The sequence below is a fragment of the Nilaparvata lugens genome, chromosome 14 (assembly GCF_014356525.2).
Source record: "Nilaparvata lugens isolate BPH chromosome 14, ASM1435652v1, whole genome shotgun sequence".
NCBI classification, from domain to species: domain Eukaryota; kingdom Metazoa; phylum Arthropoda; class Insecta; order Hemiptera; family Delphacidae; genus Nilaparvata; species Nilaparvata lugens.
In genome coordinates this window covers 203,440-225,959 of record NC_052517.1, presented here as the reverse complement: position 1 = coordinate 225,959, position 22,520 = coordinate 203,440, and the positions used below count along the sequence as shown (strand labels likewise).

General features: G+C 35.5%; 1 protein-coding gene across 1 annotated transcript in view; it reads right to left on the bottom strand.

The window, feature by feature from the left end:
• The window catches only part of LOC120354132 (probable chitinase 10), a 47,737-nt gene extending 25,792 nt beyond the window's left edge, over positions 1-21,945 (bottom strand). Inside the window, exons 1-8 of the mRNA XM_039440426.1 lie at positions 21,715-21,945; positions 18,180-18,381; positions 15,254-15,357; positions 12,642-12,867; positions 8,423-8,851; positions 6,641-6,826; positions 4,897-5,210; positions 3,163-3,358 (exon numbers count right to left, since the gene is read on the bottom strand). Coding sequence (XP_039296360.1) covers positions 3,163-3,358; positions 4,897-5,210; positions 6,641-6,826; positions 8,423-8,851; positions 12,642-12,867; positions 15,254-15,357; positions 18,180-18,381; positions 21,715-21,849 — 1,792 coding nt within the window. The 5' untranslated portion in view covers positions 21,850-21,945. The remainder of the gene's footprint in view (positions 1-3,162; positions 3,359-4,896; positions 5,211-6,640; positions 6,827-8,422; positions 8,852-12,641; positions 12,868-15,253; positions 15,358-18,179; positions 18,382-21,714) is intronic.
• Between the last annotated feature and the right edge of the window lie 575 nt (positions 21,946-22,520).

Genomic DNA, 22,520 nt, shown 5'->3' with positions numbered 1-22,520 from the left:
GTGGGGAGGATATTTTTAATATTCTTTCCGAAGAATGGACATTGATATGTCCAAAGCTCCGCCAATTTATGTAGATGCATAACAATATAATATCTATAGTTATTATATTACAAATTACTTTTTCATATCATATACAGTTCAATAATTATTTTCTTAGTCTATATTATGTAAATTCATCTATAATTTTGCTGTATTGTAAGCTATTGTATATAATTGTATAAGCCAGTATATTGTAATCTACATAAATAAAGTACTCAATCAATCAATCGCTTTGCAATGTTGTCAGTTTGCCAGAATATTTTATTTTTACTTTTGACAGTGACTGTACAAAAGTAGACAAACAATTCTCAGCCGCCATTTTTTTCTTCATTCTATCAAAATACTCGAGTACACAAGTCGTATAATTGATTTAAAATGTATTTTTGAAACAATAGAATAATTTTTAGACATTACCGTATGAGAAACACATAATAAATTCCTGAAATGACATTTTAAAAGTTGATAGCTAACCATCCTTGGCTCCACCCATGCTTCAGTTAGGCTACACGTATAGGTTAGACCTACTCGTACTGGTATAAATAATATTGAAAGGTTATTTCAGAATTATTTACGTTAAAATTACTTTTTTTGGATAGGATTTCTATTTTTCTATTATCTTTAAAAGAAATTGGAGTAGAATACGTACCAAATAACTTAATTTCTGTTGTTTTGAGATTCAGATTAGTCTATAACAGCTTTTTAAATTAGCCGCCATTTCAGATTTGTATATAAAAATCGTATCTCAGTTATGAAAACAAATTTTTGAATCAAATTATGAAAAAATTTATTTTCTTGATTAATTTGACATTAAATTGATTATTTTATCAAGGAAATGACAATTATTATTAGATTAAATTCAATGGGATGAATTGAGTAATAGCTGTGTACACTCAGTGGCAAAATGAAGAGACTTGGCAACGTTTTTCTCCTATAGCAATATAGTGTTCGACAATATGATACAGTATCAACACAATAAGATACAGTATCATCTTAACGTGATACACAACACCATAATTTGATACAAAACAGGATAGCGCTATCTGCTTTGTGGAATGATAGACAAGGATAGCAACACCAATGCTAATCAAATACTGCCATTATAACGTAGACCTCACTATAGATTTGGTTCTTTGGTCTAATAAGAAAATCCCTGGTTGTTGGGTGAAAGTGAAGGAATCCAACTACTCATGCCTGACTGCTATATTATTACGGCATGCTAGGCTGGTTGACTCAAACAGCCGGCAACAACTCAGATGGTTGATCAAATGTTATTGCAATGCATAGTAGCCTCTTGAAGCTGTAGTAAGAGGTAAAAATCTGGTGTGGCGCACTCACACAACTTTCCTTGCCGTTATGAGAATAGATCACCTGACGCTAGTGTTCCCGCGCATCAAAAGTCTACTAACTTATAAACAAAGATCTGAGTGGGCTGGTGACAGGACAATAACGCTGGAGACATACGAGGTCTGCTATCTCTTCATAGTGAATCATTTAATAGAATCAACAGTTGCCAACAGTTTGCAATTGGATAATCACATTTTCTCGAATTTCGAGCTTATTTTCAATTTTAGGTGAAAATGTTACTGAACATTAATTGAAGAGATTCTCATGCTCAATCTTTTCCTTTTGGATTTTTTTGTTTAAATTGTATCTGAAGCCTGATAATTGGGAATCTAAAATCGAACTTTGCATAGATGGGGTGGAGCTCCTGAAATTTTTACAGATATGTGACTCATGGCAGTTGATAGAGCTTATCAATGACTATTCTAGGTATAAATTTAATCAAAATCGTTGGAGCCGTTTCCGAGAAAATCACGAAAAACCCTGTTTTTGACAACATTCTCGCCATTTTAGCCGCCATCTTGAATTGCATTTAATCGAAATTGTTCGTGTCGGATCCTTATAATGAAAGGACCTTAAGTTCCAAATTTCAAGTCTTTCCGCTAATTGGGAGATGAGATATCGTGTACACAGACGCACATACACTCATACACACACACATACACACACACACACACACACATACAGACCAATACCCAAAAACCAGTTTTTTGGACTCAGGGGACCTTGGAACGTATAGAAATTTAGAAATTTGGGTACCTTAATTTTTTTCGGAAAGCAATACTTTCCTTACCTATGGTAGTAGGGCAAGGAAAGTAAAAATCGGTCCAGGAATAAGTTATGAGTCCGTGACCCTTGGAATAAATGGGCTCGCTTCGCTCGCCTCAAAGAACAGCCTTCTGCTACGCCACCTGGATTCTAGGGAATTCGTTGATGTTTTTTTTTGCAAAAATCCATTATATTCATGGATTTCCTGAAAATTGCAAATCTTCCAGATTTGGTTGATATTGGGGCTATGGATAGAGGTTGACCTAACAAGTGTTGTGCTATAATATGAGACGTTCTGCTACAATACAGGCCGAGTTATTCAATCAAACATAAAATCTCACCTCCACTCTCAGATCAGAGAAATCACTCATCTTCAAATGCTTATAACTGAAGAATAGGAGTGAATTTGGCCAATGTGATGACATATTATTGTTGCTCTCGTCAAGTACTATCATTCCAGACAGTTTGAACGATTTTAATTTATGATTTATTCATGGATTTCATGAAAAATGCAAATCTGCCAGATTTGGTTGATATTGGGGCTATGGATAGAGGTTGACCTAACAAGTGTTGCGCTATAATATGAGACGTTTAGCTACAATACAGGCCGAGTTATTCACTCAAACATAAAGTGCCGGTTGCACGTACGTCGGTTAAATTTTAATCGTGATTAATTCCACGAGATCCAATCAGAGAAGCCGTCTTATCAAAAAGGCCTCCTATGATTCGTTCTCGTGAAATTAATCACGGTTAAAATTTAACCGGCTGTTGTGCAACCGGCACAAAATCTTTCCTGCACTCTCAGATCAGAGAAATCACTTGAACCAATGTAAAAATCGAATGTAATCGATTCATGGATTTCATGAAAAATGCAAATCAACATCAGTGGCGTCTTGAAGGGTAAATCCGGTCCAGGGATCTAGTTATCAGTCCGGGACTGTAGTCCTATAGTTTCTTATTCTATAGAAGAGAAAGAACAATTATTTGAATGAATTAATGAGTGATTGATATTACTCCTTTGTGATGAATGGCACTGAACGTTATGAGCCCAGTCGCAAACTCCAATCACGTGATTAAATAGCAGGCCGGGTGCACATCTTAGCCGCAACAGCTGACCGTTGACGCACACCTCGTATTGGTCACACGCCTCCCTCACTGGGTAGTACTGGCCGTCAGTACATGCCTCGGGGGGACTTGGTGGTGGGGCCTCCTGAAAATCGAAAAATGTTGTGAAAATGGTTACAAGTATCAAAGTTTGAATTGGTTTATATTTCATTTATTGGCAATGAATAATTAATAATGAATTTATTGCCAAATACAAGAAATGTTTTTACAAATAAAATAATCATTAAATTACAATAGTTTTTGGCGTAACTGGAAAAAGAAGCCTTGAGCTCCAGCCACGAGTTCTAAAAATAAGGAATACATTTCTACTTTCCTTGCCCCTATTACCATAGGTAAGGAAAGTATTGCTTTCCGAAAAAAATTAAGGTACCCCAATTTCTAAATTTCTATACGTTTCAAGGTCCCCTGAGTCCGAAAAAGTGGTTTTTGGGTATTGGTCTGTATGTGTGTGTGTGTGTGTGTGTGTGTGTGTGTGTGTGTGTGTGTGTATGAGTGTATGTGCGTCTGTGTGTCAAAAATCTGGGAGTCAAAAACACGATATCTCATCTCTATCAACTGCCACAAGTCCCATATCTGTAAAAATTTCAGGAGCTTCGCCCCATCAATGCAGATAGATTCCCAATTATCAGGCTTCAGATACAATTGAAACAAAAAAAATCAAGTGGAGTAGATTGAGCATGAAAGTCTCTACAATTAATGTTCAGTAACATTTTCACCTAGATTTGAAAATAAGCTTCAAATCCGAGAAAATGTGATTATTCAATTGCAAATTATTGTTGATTCTATTAAATCATTCACTATGAAGAGATAGCAGACCTCGTGTGTCTCCAGCGTTATTGCCCTGTCACCAGCTGGCTCAAATCTTTGAATAGTAGACTTTGAGATGCGCGGGAACACTAGCGTCAGGTGATTAATTTTCATAACGGCAAGGAAAGTTGTGTGAGTGCGCCACAGCAGATTCTTGAGGATGTACTTATTGTATGAATCAATAAAGAATAAATTATAATTTACAATAATATGATTGGGAGAAGACAACAGGATGTAGGTACGATGTACAGGTGTACTCTACTGAGATTCACACAAATTTTACAGCATTAATGTGAAACATAAACGACCTATACCATGAGATATCTTCTTATGCTATATTTTCTCTATGGTAATCTCTAAGGTTTGTCAATCGAATTTTCATTTGAGCCTACATCCATACTCGGTAAATGAGGAATCTCAATGCAAAATGTCAAGTTAATGAGTTGAGTAGTTGAGATGTGATGATGCGTCATTCGTGAATCTCCTACCCCGGTCGTGTGTTTTTGGGAATGATATTTTATATCCTTCTTAGAGAATCGACAATTATTAGTTGAAACACCGCCGATTTATGAAGATACATCACATTATTGTTATTCTAATTGCATTCTATCTTTATTCTCATTAAATAATTATTTATACTTTGTGAAATTCGTTGAATAACTAGCATTATCGTCATTTCATGTAAATTAGTGAATAAGCCAGTAAATATTGTAACATACATAAATAAAGAAATCGAATCCCCTACATGTATAAGCCAGTTCTTTCCTTTATTATGAATTATAGATTTATGAGCGAGCTCCATAGTAGTTGACTAACCGTTGTAGTGGTGCTAGGCCTAGTAGGTCTATGAGTAGGCTTGCTACTAGGTCTGCTAGGCTTGGGCCTCTTAGTGGTGGCAGGTCTCTTAGTAGAGCTACTTGGCTTGTGAGTGGTGGTGGTGGTGCTGCTACTAGTAGGCCACCAAGTGGTGCTCTGTGGTGTCCACCATGGTGTCGAGGTGGTGCTGGTGGTGGTGGTGGTATGGTGCGGTGGTGTAGTCAACTCAGGTGACCACCATGTGGACGAGGATTGGGTCCACCATTCGTCGGGTCGTTCAGTGGTCGACGTGGATGTGCTGCTTTCTATATGACCTGACACACACACAACATAGCCTGATATAGTTACAGAAATAAATTCACAGAATGAGGTAGATGTGCTGCTTTCTATATGACCTGACACACAACAGATTATCTACTTAAAAAAAATATTAATTATCAATTTCAATAAAAATAGTATACATAAACTTAAATCCTTCTATAGTGTAGTGAGGTCCACGTTATAATGGCATTGTTTGATTAGCAATGGTATTGCTATCCTTGTCTATCATTCAACAAAGCGGATAGCGCTATCTCTTTCTCGTTTTGCTCTGTTGCCAAATCATTATGAAATTAATAAAAAATATAATTTCTTGCTTAATAAAATATAATTGATTATTTCAAAAGAGAATGAACAGTTAATATCACATCAATAAACCTGTATCAGCTACCGTCTATAGAAGGCATTGACAAGACAGTGAGGATCGGCAACGTTGTTCTCCCTTCTTTCTCCACTGCCTTATAACGTGGGCCTCACTGAAGCTATTAGCTAGTAATTATAATATTTGACTGATGTCGAAGAAAAATTTTTGTATCACCCACTTATTTATCTGTTCCATCCTCTGTCTGCCCCTATTAGAAAGATATCCTGACAATGCATTTGGCATGATATTTATTATTTTTGAGCTAAGATACCCCAATTGTCTTCGCACTATTGTCAAATTTGAATTGTTAATATTATAAATGTTATGAGATGTAACTCTCAGGTTATACATAGAAACGTTATTATTCACTGTAAATTCATCCTTCCTCATCCATGCATAATAGAGAAGTTTCTTTATATAAATTTGACGTACTGTCATCACTTTAAATTCGGCAAATGTTTCACTGCTAGAAAAAGCCCTTGGCTTATTAAGAATTGCTTTTATTATCATTTTTTGAAATGTAAAAATTTTATTCATAAAAACATCATACGCTCCTCCCCATACCACTAACCCATATTGCAGCACCGATTGAACATAGGCAAAGTAAAGGACCCTAAGACTATTAATAAAAAGTAAAGGACTATTAATTGCAAGCAATGAGGCATGCAATATTGATAACTCGAAGTAGCTTATTATTTTCTTTTCAACTCGGTGAGCTTTTGATGATAGCATAATTGTTAACAACAAATTATTAGCATTGTAATGCTAATAGTAAATATTAATAATTATTGTTGATACAACAACCCAAACAGCCATTAGTTGTTTACACAGAGATATCTCGTCGACACGTCAGGACTCTAATAATAATTCACTCTGATGGACAGCATTAGAGGAGGCTGTGGTTTTAAGTCTATGGTTCACAGAACTACTAGTAACACTTTTAAACTCATCCAATAAAATCCAGGGGGCGTAGCCCCCTGGCTAATCTTTGAGGCGAGCGAAGCGAGCCTATCCTAACAAAAACCAAAGAGAAGTAGTTAACAGAAGAAAATAGATACAGACCTGGTTTAGTTTGGCACTTGGCCTGCTGTGGCCAGTCACACACTTGCAGTTTGCTGTTCCAGTGCAGACTGCCGGCACATCTCTGCCTCCTGAATTCGCCCAGAATACATCTGTAGTAGGCATTACAGTCACTAGGGTCTGCCCTGTATTCGCCACTCGTACAAGACGAAGGCAGCTCTGTTGCTCCTAGCAAAAATAAGAGAAAATCATTCAATTAACAGAGTAGAAAATAATAAAATAGTTAAGGTAATAGTATATTTCGCACCTAGAGCAGAAAATGAGATTTTTCCGGTGCTCAAGTCCGAGGCCGTAGGCCGAGTACTAGAAAAGATTGAGAGCCGGAAAAACATTTTTGCCCGTCCCGTGGTGTGAACGCTATTTTTCGCCACACACAAAAATAAACAATATATATATATATATATATATATATATATATATATATATATATATATATATATATGAGAATAATTGTTTACTAAGCACTTCCGAAAGCAAGAGTGGAAGGTGATAGCTCTAGCAAATCTGAGGTAATCTGAATATCAGGAAATTGTCCAAGTATTTTTATTTTTTATTCTGATTTGTCTAAATAACCTAAAAGATAATGTTCAATTATGTAAGAGGTTGAGTTTATACTTTTTATTCTTCCAAATGACAATAAGATGATATTATTATAAATGTTTTGATTCTTGAATAATAAACACAAATAATGAAAAGTTTTATGATCAGCTGTTTTTTGATCACCTTTCTTAGTTCCATGTTAGCGGCTGGAAAGGGTACTCTTTCCGGCCTAGGCCGGAAAGAAACCTGTTCTGACGTCAGACGAGAGTCGTCTGCATACAATGTCTTTCAGATCTACGTAGGGACTGGAAATAGCTGCTTTCTGTGCAGTGTGGCGAAAAGATTAGAATAGAATAGAATAGAATAGAAATAATGCTTTAATCTTCAAATTTGCAACATACAATGAATGAGAAAACACACATTTATACGGCTTGATTAAACAATCGTCAGCCGGAAAGTCGGTAAAACCCAATAATACTATTATTACATAAATCAAAGCTATGCAGAATGTTCTTTTAAATAGTGAAACAAAAACAGAAAAAACAACCTTAGAAACAAAATAAATCAATTGAATTCAATAAAGTGAATATTCCATAAATTAGTTTTAATAGTAACCTACATTCTAAACAAAATCCATTAATTTTATAAAAAGAAAGCTATACTTTTTATATTATGATAATAACTGTCAGCAGTTGGGAAATCATAACATAGAATTAATATTCCCTTTCATTTCGTCTTCCTATGATGTCCTCCTGAGAATATTCGAATAACCTATATTGTATTATATTATAACACGATACTTCTACCCAACTCAGATTCAATAAATAAGTTTCAATTTATTATACTAAGTTACCAGTTAAACTCCTGTGTAAGTAATCGCCTATAACGCCAGGCATCTCTACAGTAGGAGGCCAACCCTACCCAATCTCTTCCATTCATAAAAGAAACGAAATCATCCCTTGATAGCTCCCCAATTCCAAACCATTTTTTTCTCCATTCTCTCAAACAAGGACATCGAGCTATGGAATGATAAATATCCTCAATTTCTTTCAGATTACACATGGAGCAAACATAATTCCCATCAGCAACCCATGGCTTGTAGTTTAAATGGATCAGTTCACCCAAATTTCATAAATAATAAACTTTCCAAGAATTCAAGTACTATTTTATGTCTAAAATTGTCTCTTAACTTATTAAAAAGTACATTTTTTCATCTCAACTCACCAACTTCCTCGCTGGGTGGCAGTGTGGGCGGTGGTAGTGGTGGGGGTTTCGGCTTACTGGGCCTAGTAGGCTTACTAGAAGGCTTACTAGTAGTACTACTAGGCCTAGGCTTAGTTGGCTTCGGTCTAGTAGGTTTGGGCCTCTTTGTGGTTGGCCTTCTAGTGGTGGTTGTGGTGGTAGAACTGGTGGTGGTTTCCTCTTCCGGTTCCTCTTCATCTGTGGTTTCCGGTTCTTCTTCTGTGGTGGTGGTGGTGGTGGTACTACTAGTTGTTGGTTTAGTGCTAATTGGCTTTGTTGTGGTGGTATCACTGGTTGTTGGTTTTGTTGTGGTGGTACTACTGGTCGATGGTTCCTCAGTCCACCAAGATTGTGTGGTTGTAGTGGTAGAACTGGAGCTCATTTCTGAGGTAGCTTCTGGGCTTACTAGGCCTGAAATGGTTAATTGAATATTTAGTTATCTATTTTCATTAAATAATACCAGTAATATCATAGTATAGGGCGTTTATAGTCCTAGTAGGTTTGTAGAATTCAGTCGAAGTTTGTAAGTTTTGTATCAAATTATGGTGTTTTGTATCAAGTTGAGTTGATACTGTATCATATTGTGTTGATACTGTATCATATTGTGTTGATACTGTATCATTTATGGTGATATGCCATGGTATAGGGCGTTTATGTCGCAACTCTTACTGTTATCTCAAGCCGATAGTCCACGTAGTTCTTTCTCGTGAATCTATGTGACGCTGGTAGTCTCTCATATTGTGCCGTTCCTACACTTTCACCCCAACAAAACAGTAAAAATTGACAATAATAGACAGTAATCGGCTTGAGATAACAGTAAAAGTTACGACATAAACGCCCTATACCATGGGATATCTACTTACGCTATTGTTTCTCTATGATAATACCATACAGAAAATTAAGCATAAGAATATAATAGATATATTGCTATTATAATATAATTCGATCAAAATAGTATGCTACATTTTCTCTATGATAATTAATGAATGATTGGGGGATGATTCAACAGTTTCAGCCCAAAACTGTGGCTTCCTCAAATTTATATCATTATAAATAGTCCCAAAATATAGGTTATGTTGTATCACAATATTATAAATAAATATTAGAAATAATTGATGATTAGAATCTCTCTATATTTGAATAGTATTATGTAAAATGAAAATTCCAGTAGGCTACCCTTTCATGACATGATAAAGGGTTATCTCCAAGTTATTAAGGTGCGTACAGATATACGCGCCGCGAACATGAGCAATTCACTTTTAATCAGCTGATGCCAAGCTTTTTATGTATCCTTAAACCAGTTATAGAATAGACACGGCCAATTGTATATTCATACTAAAAATCGATGAAGCCAACATCTACTGCCAAATCCACCCATCTTGACGTCACAACAGTGACGTCACGCATCATATAGATATTGTTGTTAAACACAGCTTGTTCTTCATAGCAGATTATCATTTATTTATGTAATTATTATTTATGAAAATGGTAATCTCCTGCGCAGCATATAATTGCACTGAAATTTTTAGGAAAAAAAATGGAATATCTTTTCATGGGTAAGTTGGAATTTATACACATAAATATTGTAAGTTTTAACTGTTATATTATCCTTGGTTATGATGTAAGTGAACTCATTGCAGCATGACAATAAATTAGTTTTGTAGGAAACCGCACCATTATAACTTTGAAGCCGATATCACATAACACATCATAAATTAACAGATATAGTTTTTGCCCCTAGCTATAAATAACCTTAAAACACCATGAATCTGAAATAGACACAATCTGAAAGCTTTCAATACGATGCGTGACGTCACTGTTGTGACGTCAAGGTGGGAGAATAATTTGGCAGTAGATGTTGGCTTCAGAGGCTAGACTTCCCAGCGTGTCTATTCTATAACTGGTCTAAGTCTGTATCTTACCGTTTCTGTAAAAACACAGATATAGTCAGCTGATTAAAAGTGAATTGCTCATGTTCGCGGCGCGTATATCTGTACGCACCTATAGACACAAAATCAACATGAAATAAAAAATCATTCATGTATATTTTAAACAGTTTCAAGTCAATTACTGAAATTAATATAGTAATAAGATACCGTTACTAAGATATTTAGAAATAATAAGAAAAATATTATTTTCCTACAGATACCCTGAAAAGTGACCATTTGTGCACTGATTGCAGGCTGCAAAGAATCACTTTTCCGCACTAGTGCGCAAAGTGAGTACTTTGCGTACTCCAGATTTGCAGCATGACAACGCAAAATAGTTAGTAGGTTATATGGAGCACCAGTGCAGCAAAATCAAAATTAAGTTGGTAACAGTGACTGCTGTGGCTGCTATAGTGAGCAGAGGTGCAACGAAGCACAACGCGCTAATTATTAAGTAGATATTATAATGGAGGACAACGACAGCACAGTGCCACCACAGCACACACCACACAGCTGCCCCCCGCCATTCAAACACTACTACATTATTCAGGCAATTTTACCCATAATTACCCACTTTTCATATTCAATGGTAACTGTAGGAAAAATTTAATGTGAAATACGTGCGCAAAGTTCGTTTGCTGCACTCAAGAAACCATTCCGCCCTCGCCTACGGCTCGGGCGTAAACGTTTCTTTCGATGCAGCAAACTGTCACTTTGCGCACTAGTTGCACAAATAACTATTTCCTACAGTTACGTTGGAAAGTGGTCATTACTGCACTGATTACAGAACGCAAAGAATCACTTTTCCGCTCTAGTGCGGGAAAAATTTTTCTGCACTCCAGATTTGCAACATGGCAACGCAAAATACTTAGTAGGTTATATGGAGCAACAGTGCAGCAAAATCAAAATGAAGTTGGTAACAGTGACTGCTGTGGCTGCTATAGTGAGCAGAGGTGCAACGAAGCACAACGCGCTAATTATTACTATTATATATTATATCGAGGACAGCAACAGCACAGTGCCACCACAGCACACACCACACAGCTGCCCCCCGCCATTCAAACACTACTAAGTTATTTGATGGATTTCAGGCAATTTTACCCATAATTACCCACTCTTCATATTCAATGGTAACTGTAGGAAAAACTTAATGTGAAATACGTGCGCAAAGTTCCTCTGCTGCACTCAAGAAACCATTCCGCCCTCGCCTACGGCTCGGGCGTAAACGTTTCTTTCGGTGCAGCAAACTGTCACTTTGCGCACTAGTTGCACAAATAACTATTAGTATTTAGTAGTTACTAAGATATAATAAGATATTTAAGATAGAAGAGGTTAATATGAGATACAAGCGGAATAAGAATTTATCTCAATTATTGGAACATTTATTCAACAAATAGTGGTCACTTGGGAGGTTGCCTTTGACATTACACCGCCTTGAATAATGGAATTTCCATATTCACTTGAAGTGAGCCTGTCCTATTTGGGGATCAGAGCTACCTGCTTTGTGGAATGATACACAACGATAGCAACACCAATTTTAACCGAATACTACCATTATAACGTGGACCTCACTATAGCAGTATAGTGTTCGACATACCGACAATATGATACAGTATCATCTCAACTTGATACACAACACTATGATTAGATACAAAACAGGATAGAGCTATCTGCTTTGTGGAATGATAGACAAGGATAGCAACACCAATGTTAATCAAATACTACCATTATAACGTGGACCTCACTATAGCAGTATAGTGATCGAAATACCGACAATATGATACAGTATCATCTCAACTTGATACACAACACTATGATTTGATACAAAACAGGATAGAGCTATCTGCTTTGTGGAATGATAGACAAGGATAGCAACACCAATGTTAATCAAATACTGCCATTATAACGTGGACCTCACTATAGCAGTATAGTGTTCGACATACCGACAATATGATACAGTATCATCTCAACTTGATACACAACACTATGATTTGAAACAAAACAGGATAGAGCTATCTGCTTTGTGGAATGATAGACAATGATTGCAACACCATGTTAATCAAATACTGCCATTATAACGTGGACCTCACTATAGCAGTATAGTGTTCGACATACCGACAATATGATACAGTATCATCTCAACTTGATACACAACACTATGATTTGATACAAAACAGGATAGAGCTATCTGCTTTGTGGAATGATAGACAAGGATATCAACACCAATTTTAATCAAATACTGCCATTATAACGTGGACCTCACTATATCCTACCATTGTCAGGTGTAAGGGTGGTTAAGACGGGCGGAGGTGTGGAGGGCAGAGTAGGTTTGGTGCAGTCCTGTGTAGAGGTTACGGGGCCCTTAATGCGGCCCAGCCCTGAATTCAGGGCCCTCAGCAGCGGAAAGGTGTGGCCCTTACAGCAGCGGTTGTGAAAGTCATCCAGGTCTATAGTCCACGCCATGGCACCGCCTAGCTTCTCGGTTAATATGTATTTCGCCTAAAAAAGACAAGGGCAAAAATGGTTAATTGACCGAGCGAAGTGAGGTCTAAGATTCAAGTCGACGGTTTGGCATTTCTCTTAATGTTTATATGTTGCGCATTTACGGTGACTTTGGCCCCGTATACGAGGTTTTTGGAAATTTTGCATTTCAAGGATAATATAAAAGGAAAAAGGAGCCTCCTTCATACGCCAATATTGGAGTGAAAATCAGACTATAGAATTATTCATCATAAATCAGCTGACAAGTGATTACACAGATGTGTGGAAAAGCCAGTCTATTGCTGTATTTCCAAGGTCTATAGTTTCAATCAGGTACTTGTGGATGAGAATACTGCGTGAGGTCTACTGTTCACAGAACTACTAGTTTATCGAGCAGTTATGTTATTTTTGAATAATGTATTCATCAAGGCTGGGCGCACACCAGTTAGTCAAGACAAGACAAGACATGATCAGACACGTTTAGTCACAATACTTCACATAGCTGCTTATGACACAACTCACACTGATTAGTCATTGCAATTGGACATGTCTTCATAAGCAACAATGTGAAGTATTGTGACTAAACGTGTCTAATCATGTCTTGTCTTGTCTTGACTGACTGGTGTGAGCCTATCCTTAATGAATATATTACTGATTGTTTTTGCAACGCTATAGCATAGAGAAAAGATAGCATAAGAAGATATCCCATGGTTTGTAGAATTCATTCAAAGTTTGCAAGTTTTGTATCAAATTATGGTGTTGTGTATCATGAGCTGATACTGTATCATATTGTGTTGATACTGTATCATGTAAGGTATGGTAAAGGACCGCTATGTTGAAAATGTCACTGTTAACATTAATTTATACAATAAGTGGATCATCAAAATGATTGGGAGAGGAAAAATAAGGTAACCTGTGCTATACCTCTCCCAAATTTAGATAACACATAGTCCGAAATAGGTTAAGTCTTGTAGTTCTTCAATTCACAAAATTTTCAGTGCTCAAATATTTTCACAAAGTAGATTTTCAAATTTAGATGCTTCAAAACTAAACATAGAAGAAATTTTTCTAACTGACGCCGATAGTCCTAGTAGTTGTTTTTGGTGAAGCTATGTGACGCTGGTAGTCTCTCATACTGTGCCCTTCTTACACTCTTACACTCCCAACAACACACTAATAATAGACAGTAGTCGACAGTAATAAAGTCGAAAGAAATAAAGTAATTAGCTTGAAATTCGGACCATAAACGACCTGTACCATGGGATATCTTCTTATGCTATCTTTTCTCTATGGTAAAACCCTCCATGTAGCTTGTAGATGCTAGATGTATTTCGCCTAACAAACAAAGGCAAAAATAGGTTGATTTTCCCACCAGATTCAATTTCAATAATTATAAAATGAATATTAGAACCATAGAGAAACAATAGCATAAGTAGATATCCCATGGTACAGGGCGTTTATGTCGCAACTTTAACTGTTATCTCAAGCCGATTACTGTCGATTTTTACTGTTTTGACCTGGTAAGAGTGTATGAACGGCACAATATGAGAGACTACCAGCGTCATAAAGCTTCACGGGAAAGAACTACGTGAACTATCGGCTTGAGATACCAGTAAAAGTTGCGACATAAACGCCCTATACCATGGATTATCTACTTATGCTATTGTTTCTTTGGATTCCTGCAGGCCATTCTTTAAAAGAAACGGCATATTGACTCTGCCCTGTATATTTATGCTGCAAGCTCTGACATTTGTCAAAGATAATCTGAGGCAATTCGATCTAAGATACGATGTAAACAAATAAATACCGGACGGGTACGACTTTCCAAAACACAAAATATGTATGTATATATCGGTATAAAATTATTTAATAAACTGCCTGAAAGTATCCGTGATAAAATCTCTAGATCGTTCAGGTACGCAATTTCCAAACTATTCAAAAATAGGGCTTTTTATTCGATTGAGGAGATGTTGGCAGCTGATATTTCATGTTAATATTTGACCTCTATTATAATATTGTTATTGCCAATTAGAAATATGACTGTATATAACTGTGAAGATACTAAGTACGCGGGACTGTTGGCTGTGATAGTATTTCTCTGTTTTGAGTACCTACGTGAAATGTATGTATAATGTATATGTTTACCTGATGACTTTGTCAATACATCTATTTGTTCACGGCAATAAAAACATTTTGAATTTGAATTTGAATTCTCTATAATTAGACCCACATAGACTATTACGTCCGTGTGTGGGAGCAGTTCTTAAGATTAGCTGTGTTACAATAAAAAGTATTGGATATTTATCAATAAGTTCAATATTTATATATCAATCAACTTTGTTTACAATTAAATAATAGCACAATATCATTAGTTTTATTGAGTGAACTATAAATTGTTATGTACCTTCTGTTTAATAGAGGTGGGATCGTCGTAGCTGACCCACTGGTCCCCCGAATATGCATAGGGACCCACGTCCGATGTCTCCGCTTTCCAGTTCTGTTTCGAAACTGAAAATAAAATATCAAAATTGATAATAAATACTTTAAAACCAACCCAAACTTTCTCACATAACTCATTGGCCCATATGAATTAAACCAGAGCAAACGCTCATGAGCATCCTTGTCTATCATTCAACAAAACAGATAGCGCTATCCTTTTCTACCTTCGCAACGTTGCCACATCATTTTTGAACAATGTAAAAATATTAAAGATCAACAAAATATACAATCTAAATCATGACAATTCATTATAAAACCATTGAAAATATATTTTATTGACGAATAAGATATAAAATAGATTATTTGAAACAAGAATGAACAGTTAATATTACATCAATAAACCTGTATCTGCTACCAGCTATATAACGCAGTGTCAAGGCAGAGAATCAACAACGCTTCTCTTCTATCTTTCTCAACTGCCATTATAACGTGGACCTCACTATAGCAATTATTAGTGTTCGACAATATGATACAGTATCATCTTAACTAGATACACAACACCATAATTTGATACAAAACAGGATAGCACTATCTGCTTTGTGGAATGATAGACAAGGATAGCAACAGCAATGTTAATCAACTATTGCCATTATAACGTGGACCTCACTATAGCAATTATTAGTGTTCGACAATATGATACAGTATCATCTTAACTTGATACACAACACCAGAATTTGATACAAAACAGGATAGCGCTATCTGCTTTGTGGAATGATAGACAAGGATAGCAACAGCAATGTTAATCAACTATTGCCATTATAACGTGGACCTCACTATAGCAATTATTAGTGTTCGACAATATGATACAGTATCATCTTAACTTGATACACAACACCAGAATTTGATACAAAACAGGATAGCGCTATCTGCTTTGTGGAATGATAGACAAGGATAGCAACACCAAATTTAATCAACTACTGCCATTATAACGTGGACCTCACTATAGGATATTTGGTTGGAGATTGTGTTGTGCTATACATGAAGTGTCAATCTGCATTCCCTCATGTTGGTGACGTTGAAGATTATAATTCTCATGAGTTCTAATTGGACTATTCCCAACCCAGTATGAATAGTCCCATAAGAGCTTATTGGAATTATATTTTCCTCCACCTACTGTCTAAAGTACTTACTTTACTCCCTGAAACCTAATACTAAAGTGTCACTTTTTCGCTCTCGGTAGTAAAAAAATGAAAAACTCCCTAGGGAGTAAAAGTGACTCCATTTAAATAACATGGGGAGCATCTCTATTTTGAAACTTACATTGTAATAGGTTAGAAGGTCTAAGCTCAGATGAGAAAGCATAATAGAGGTGTCTGTCATTGAGTCAACTGAATTCAATACCACAACCAGAAATTTGATCAACTCATGAAATATATGTTTGTATGATAATTATTGTATTCTTAATATTAGTAGACGATAAAAATTTCTACAATTTTTAAAATATTTTATTTTATTCAAATTACCAGCCAACAAATATTTTTGATCTGCAATTCAAATCTGAACCGCGTGATCTGGAGTCAGCCATTTTTGGTAGCTGCTCAGCTGATATAATTGTTAAAACTTTTGCCGATAGATAGCGCAATCGGCAGTGCCAATCAGACGACCGGTTTTTAGGTTTTAGATTTAGGTTATGTTGTTAGGAATCATTGTCACCAATACATAAGTTATTAGAATGATTTTATTTGCAGTTTCTATAAAAAAATGTAGATGGAGGAAAAATGTGTACATCATGAGCGAAAAATACTTTTTCTCCCTCAGGAAAATTGCTGCCCTCGGCTTCGCCTCGGGCTTCAAACTTTTTCCCACAGGGAGAAAAAGTCGTACTTTTCACTCTAGATATACAAATAACTATTTCACTGATACTAATATGTGTGGATCCAGTTTAATTGAACAAAATTGAATAGATGATTATATAATTTTTATAGCAAATTTTGTAGTAAGCCAACATGGGAGTTTATTATTTAACTAGCAGGTAACCCGTGCTCCATAAGAGTCTCATTGATCACTTAAAAAACTGAAAACTTGACCTTCTGAATTACTTTTCTAATCATGTATTTTATTTGTGCATTGGTTAATGTAAATGAATAAGCTTGATATCTTGGAGAATTAAAGATAGGCCTATAACAATCCTCGGTAAAATAAGAATCTATATGCAAAATGTCAAGTTAATGAGTTGAGACGTGATGATGCGTCATTCGTCAATTTCCTATCCCCTACCTGTATAAGCCAGTTCTTCCCTTTATTATACTAGTAGCTCTGTGAACAGTAGACCTGGCGCTCAATTAGTTACTATACATTGACCTGTTTTTATGTTTTCTCAAAAATTAATAAATAATTTATCAATTTAAAATGTCTAGAAAAAATCCTAAATAAACATAGAGCTCTCTAAACTATCGTACCGTGACGTGTCGTCCCGGAATGTGAGTGTGAGCGCTGTTATCTGGCTGCAACTGTCTCCAATGTTGATGGAAAGATACATTTTCAAGATGTTCGATGTTTTTGAACGTGTAGTATTATAGTCAACTGTCTACTAACGTTGATGGAAAGATACATTTCCAAGATGTTCGATGTTTTTGAACGGGTAGTATTATAGTCTACTAGACAGCTGATTTATGATGAATAATATTCTATAGTCTGATTTTTACTCTAATATTGGCGTATGAAGGAGGCTCCTTTTTCCTTTTATATTATCCTTGAAATGCAAAATTTCCAAAAACCTTGTATATACGTCGACGCGCAATTAAAAAAGGAACATACCTGTCAAATTTCATGATAATCTATATAAGCCAGTTCTTTCCTTTATTATAATATAGATTGGTAGCTCAACTCACTTTTATAGCATATCTCGTAATAAGCCAACATGCCGGGTTGTTTAGTGAACTCCCCGCTCTCTCCCGGGTCGACAGTCTCCTCTCCAAGCCCATTTCCCTTATCAGGTGCGGCCAGAGTGAATGACTGGCCGTAGAAGGGGATTCCAACCACCAGTTTCGACCTATCGGCTCCCAGCTCAATCAGGTGTTTCACTGTCGAATCCTGGCAAAAAATAGACAAAGATTAACATTTATTGATGGAAATAATGAGAAATTGCATTTATTCAATCTAATTAATGAATGATTATTATTAAACAAAAATACAAATTACTAGTAGTTCTGTGAACAGTAGATCTCACGCAGTTTTCTCATCCACAAGTATCTGATGTCAACTGTTCTAGTTGACCGAGCGAAGTGAGGTCTAAGATTCAAGTCAACGGTTTTGCATTTCTCTTTATTTATGTTTATATGTTTATATGTTGCGCATTTACGGCGAAACGCGGTAATAGATTTTCATGAAATTTGACAGGTATGTTCCTTTTTAATTTGCGCGTCGACGTATATACACGGTTTTTGGAAATTTTGAATTTCAAGGATAATATAAAAGGAAAAAGGAGCCTCCTTCATACGTCAATATTAGAGTGAAAATCAGACTATAGAATAATTATTCATCATAAATCAGCTGTCGTGTTGACTATAAATTGCATGCCATGACGCATGCAATTCAATATCTCAATGTAACTTGGTGAAAAATTAGCAGCTGTGTAGACTATAAATTGCATGCCTCATTGAATGCAATCTTTATGCACTATTAAATAGGATGCAAAGAACTTATAACAGCTCGTCTGGGCGCCTAGATGTCTTCTGGTTTTCTCGCGCTAAATTCCGGGAAGCGTTATATGATAATTAAATCTTGTGTAAGGATGATCTGATCAAATAAATAGTTAGTGTATCAGTGTGGATGTGCTTATGGTTTGGGACGTCGTTATAACTGCGCGAGGTCTACTGTTCACAGAACTACTAGTTGATTCAGTTGAATCACAATTCACAGTTGAATCTTGTCACTTGTCAGCTGATTGATTATGAATAATTCTACAGTCTGATTGAGCCTATCTTCAAATTAGATGAATTCCTTTTCTTTTCATGCTATCCTTAAAATGCAAAATTTCAAAGAAATCGTATGTTTACATCGACGAGCAGTTGAAAAAGGAATATTCCTGCCAAATTTCATCGAATTCTATCAACGCGTTTGGCCGTAATCGCGTTACATACAGACAGACAAATGCAAATCGATTTGAAACATATACCTCACTACGTTCGGTCAAAAATGCTGCAAATCACTCCGAAGACTTCTGCTACTGCAAAATATTGACAATAGGGTTGACAGCTAGATGGAAACTCTATGAGAGCTACTATACAAAAATTGGATTTTCGTTTAATAATAATATTTATTTATCTAGAAAGGAAATTTTCGACGAGTATTTTAATCCTGGGTGATATTTATTGGCCGAAAAAATGTATTCCAACCACTAACTTCCACCTATCGGCTTGTAGATCAGTCAGCTGTTCCACTGTCGAATCCTGGCAGGGACTGAAAATGAATTATTACAAAAATAGACAGCCCAGATAAAAAAATATACAGGGTGGCCACCCATTTTTAAATAAAAAATTCATGAGTAATTACCGGTTTTACAGAGTAAAATTTCAAATTTTCCTGGTAGAATATCCGCGGTATTTGAGGAACAAGATACATTCGTGAAGAATTTATTATGTAAATCTTCAGTTTGAACATCAATTGAACATCACCCCTGGTTGTGAGTGTTCGTCTGGATATGCAGGACTCTGTATGTCACTTAAAATTATTCAGTTCGTACTACATTTTTTAACTACAGAGATTTGGGTTCAACAACATTGAGTGCTCTCCACATCCTCTAAAGATGCTTTTTTATTTTTTATTTACTCTACTTTACTTATTCTATTGTTTTTGTTGTTTTTTTTTATTGTAAATCTTTAACTGTCAGGTTGTTGTAATGCAGTTCACGGTGCTCATTCCCCACACCCAGACTTGTTGTCTTTGTGGGGAATATTCACTATTTATCTAATGTTTCTGCTGCTGTATTACCTTTTTTTGTGAATGAAGATCATTTGAATTTGAATTTGAATTTGAGTTTGATCTTCCATGACGAATTGCGAATAGCGTTTTAAATTTCCAAATATATTGATAATTTTAGACACTACAGTCTATTTTTGTGAGGACTTAGTACCTTCTTCTAACTACTCATATGTGTGCAGTGCTCCATTCTCAACACTCAGTGAGTAGTTAGAAAACGAAAAATTCCTCACAAAAATAGACTACAGTGTCAAAGTTATCAATACATTTGAACATTTATCATGTATTCTGAGTCATACTTTTATCAACGAATCCATATATATATATATAATATATATATATATATATATATATATATATATATATATATATATATATGTACAGTACCATAGCCGATGTTTTAGATATTTTTTCAGGTTAGGTAGGCTAGTTCAAAAAACATTGCTAATTATATTAGGCTATAAAAATAAATAAATAAATATGATTTTATTGCCGTTAAATTCTTAGAACAATAGGCAAAGTCAAATATTGAATACAGTAAGACAAAATATAAAATCAAATTTTACAGCAACTGTACATACAAAATTACATTACTGAGTCTTGAAAATAATACAGTACCTAAGTAAACTGTAAGTCAATTGGATTTTTAAATACATCAATAATATTCATTTGAATGCAAAAAACATATTCCTTACAGCACAACTTGAGCCTTTAGAACAATATATAAATACAAATAGAAACCTCTTAACTCTAAGCAACAATTAATTATTTCACTCTCAAAGAACTCTTCAACACTATAAAAAGGATTTATCACAAGCCAATTCAATATCTCGTCTTAAATTTCTTTTCTGTCTCTAATATTAAATCTGTAGGTAATTTATTGCAAATTTTTATACCAAATGTATCATAACTTTTGGCTTTTTTGGATAACCTATGATAGGGAATATCAATCCTATGACAATTTCGTAGCTATTGCTAGCCATCAAGTGTTTTTTTTATTTGAGTTTATTGTTACTGTACACTTATTTACTTAATTAATTGAAATTTATGAAAAATTCGTGAGGAATTCATGGTATTTTTCCCTGTTAGTAAAATCATGAAGAATTCAAGGTTCTCCCGTTTTTCCCGGTAGGTGGCCACCCTGATATAGGCTGTGTACAAAATTGGTTGAAGAGTGCTCTGATGATCCAGTCCGTTGACTGCAATTGAAATTACTTATTTGGAAATTTGATTGAAAATTGAAATGAATTGATGAAACAAGATGTCACTGAAGATGACATTATGACAACACAATATGATACAGTATCACCACAATACGATACAGTATCATCTCAACTTGATACACAACACCATAATTTGATACAAAACTTGCAAACTTTGAATGAATTCTACAAATGATGGTCTATCTTCTAATGCTATATTTTCTAACTATTGAATGCAACATACCACATTGTAATCAGGGAACATTTCGCCAGCAGTGGGATAGAGTGGAGCGACATGGCCCGTCTCATGCTCCCAGGCGCCATGATAGTCGAAGCTCATCACATTGACGAAGTCGGCGTGTTGAGAGAGAGCGCGCATGTCGTAGGCCCTGTCCACTATCTCACGGTAACCGGATATGGCGATTGACAACTGCAGGCGAGGCTTTTCCTTGTCGAAAGCTTGGCGCAGCTCCTGAAAATTAAAACATTTTTGGAGTTCAAATTGTGAATGAATCGAAATCACCAACTCTACATAATCTCTATAAATTCAAATTCAAATTCAATTTTATTAAGCCAAACACTTTACAACTGGCCATGTCAACAGGTATTGAAAAATAAATGAAATAAATAAATAGAATAAAAGAAGCTTACAAAAATATTGCACGTCGCATAAATTATAACATTTTTCTACACTTTACATACAAAAAATAACTGCAATTTTACAGTTGAACAAATTATAACACCCTATCATTTAAAAACTCTTCAACACTATAATATGCCTTGTCAACCAGAAATGCATACAAATCTCTCTTAAAATTAGGCCTACTTGGCTTTGACAATTTTTTAGGCAGCTTGCTGAAAAGTTGCAGGCCATAAACAATCGGACTCTTATCTGAAAATTTTAACCTATGATGTTCAATGAATGGATTTCTACTACCACGTGTAAAATATTTATGAACATCTGAATTCTGTTTTAAGGTACCAATTCTATCTCGCTGTAGGACGCGATAGATATAAATGGATGGTAGAGTGAGCAGCCTAAGATCTCTA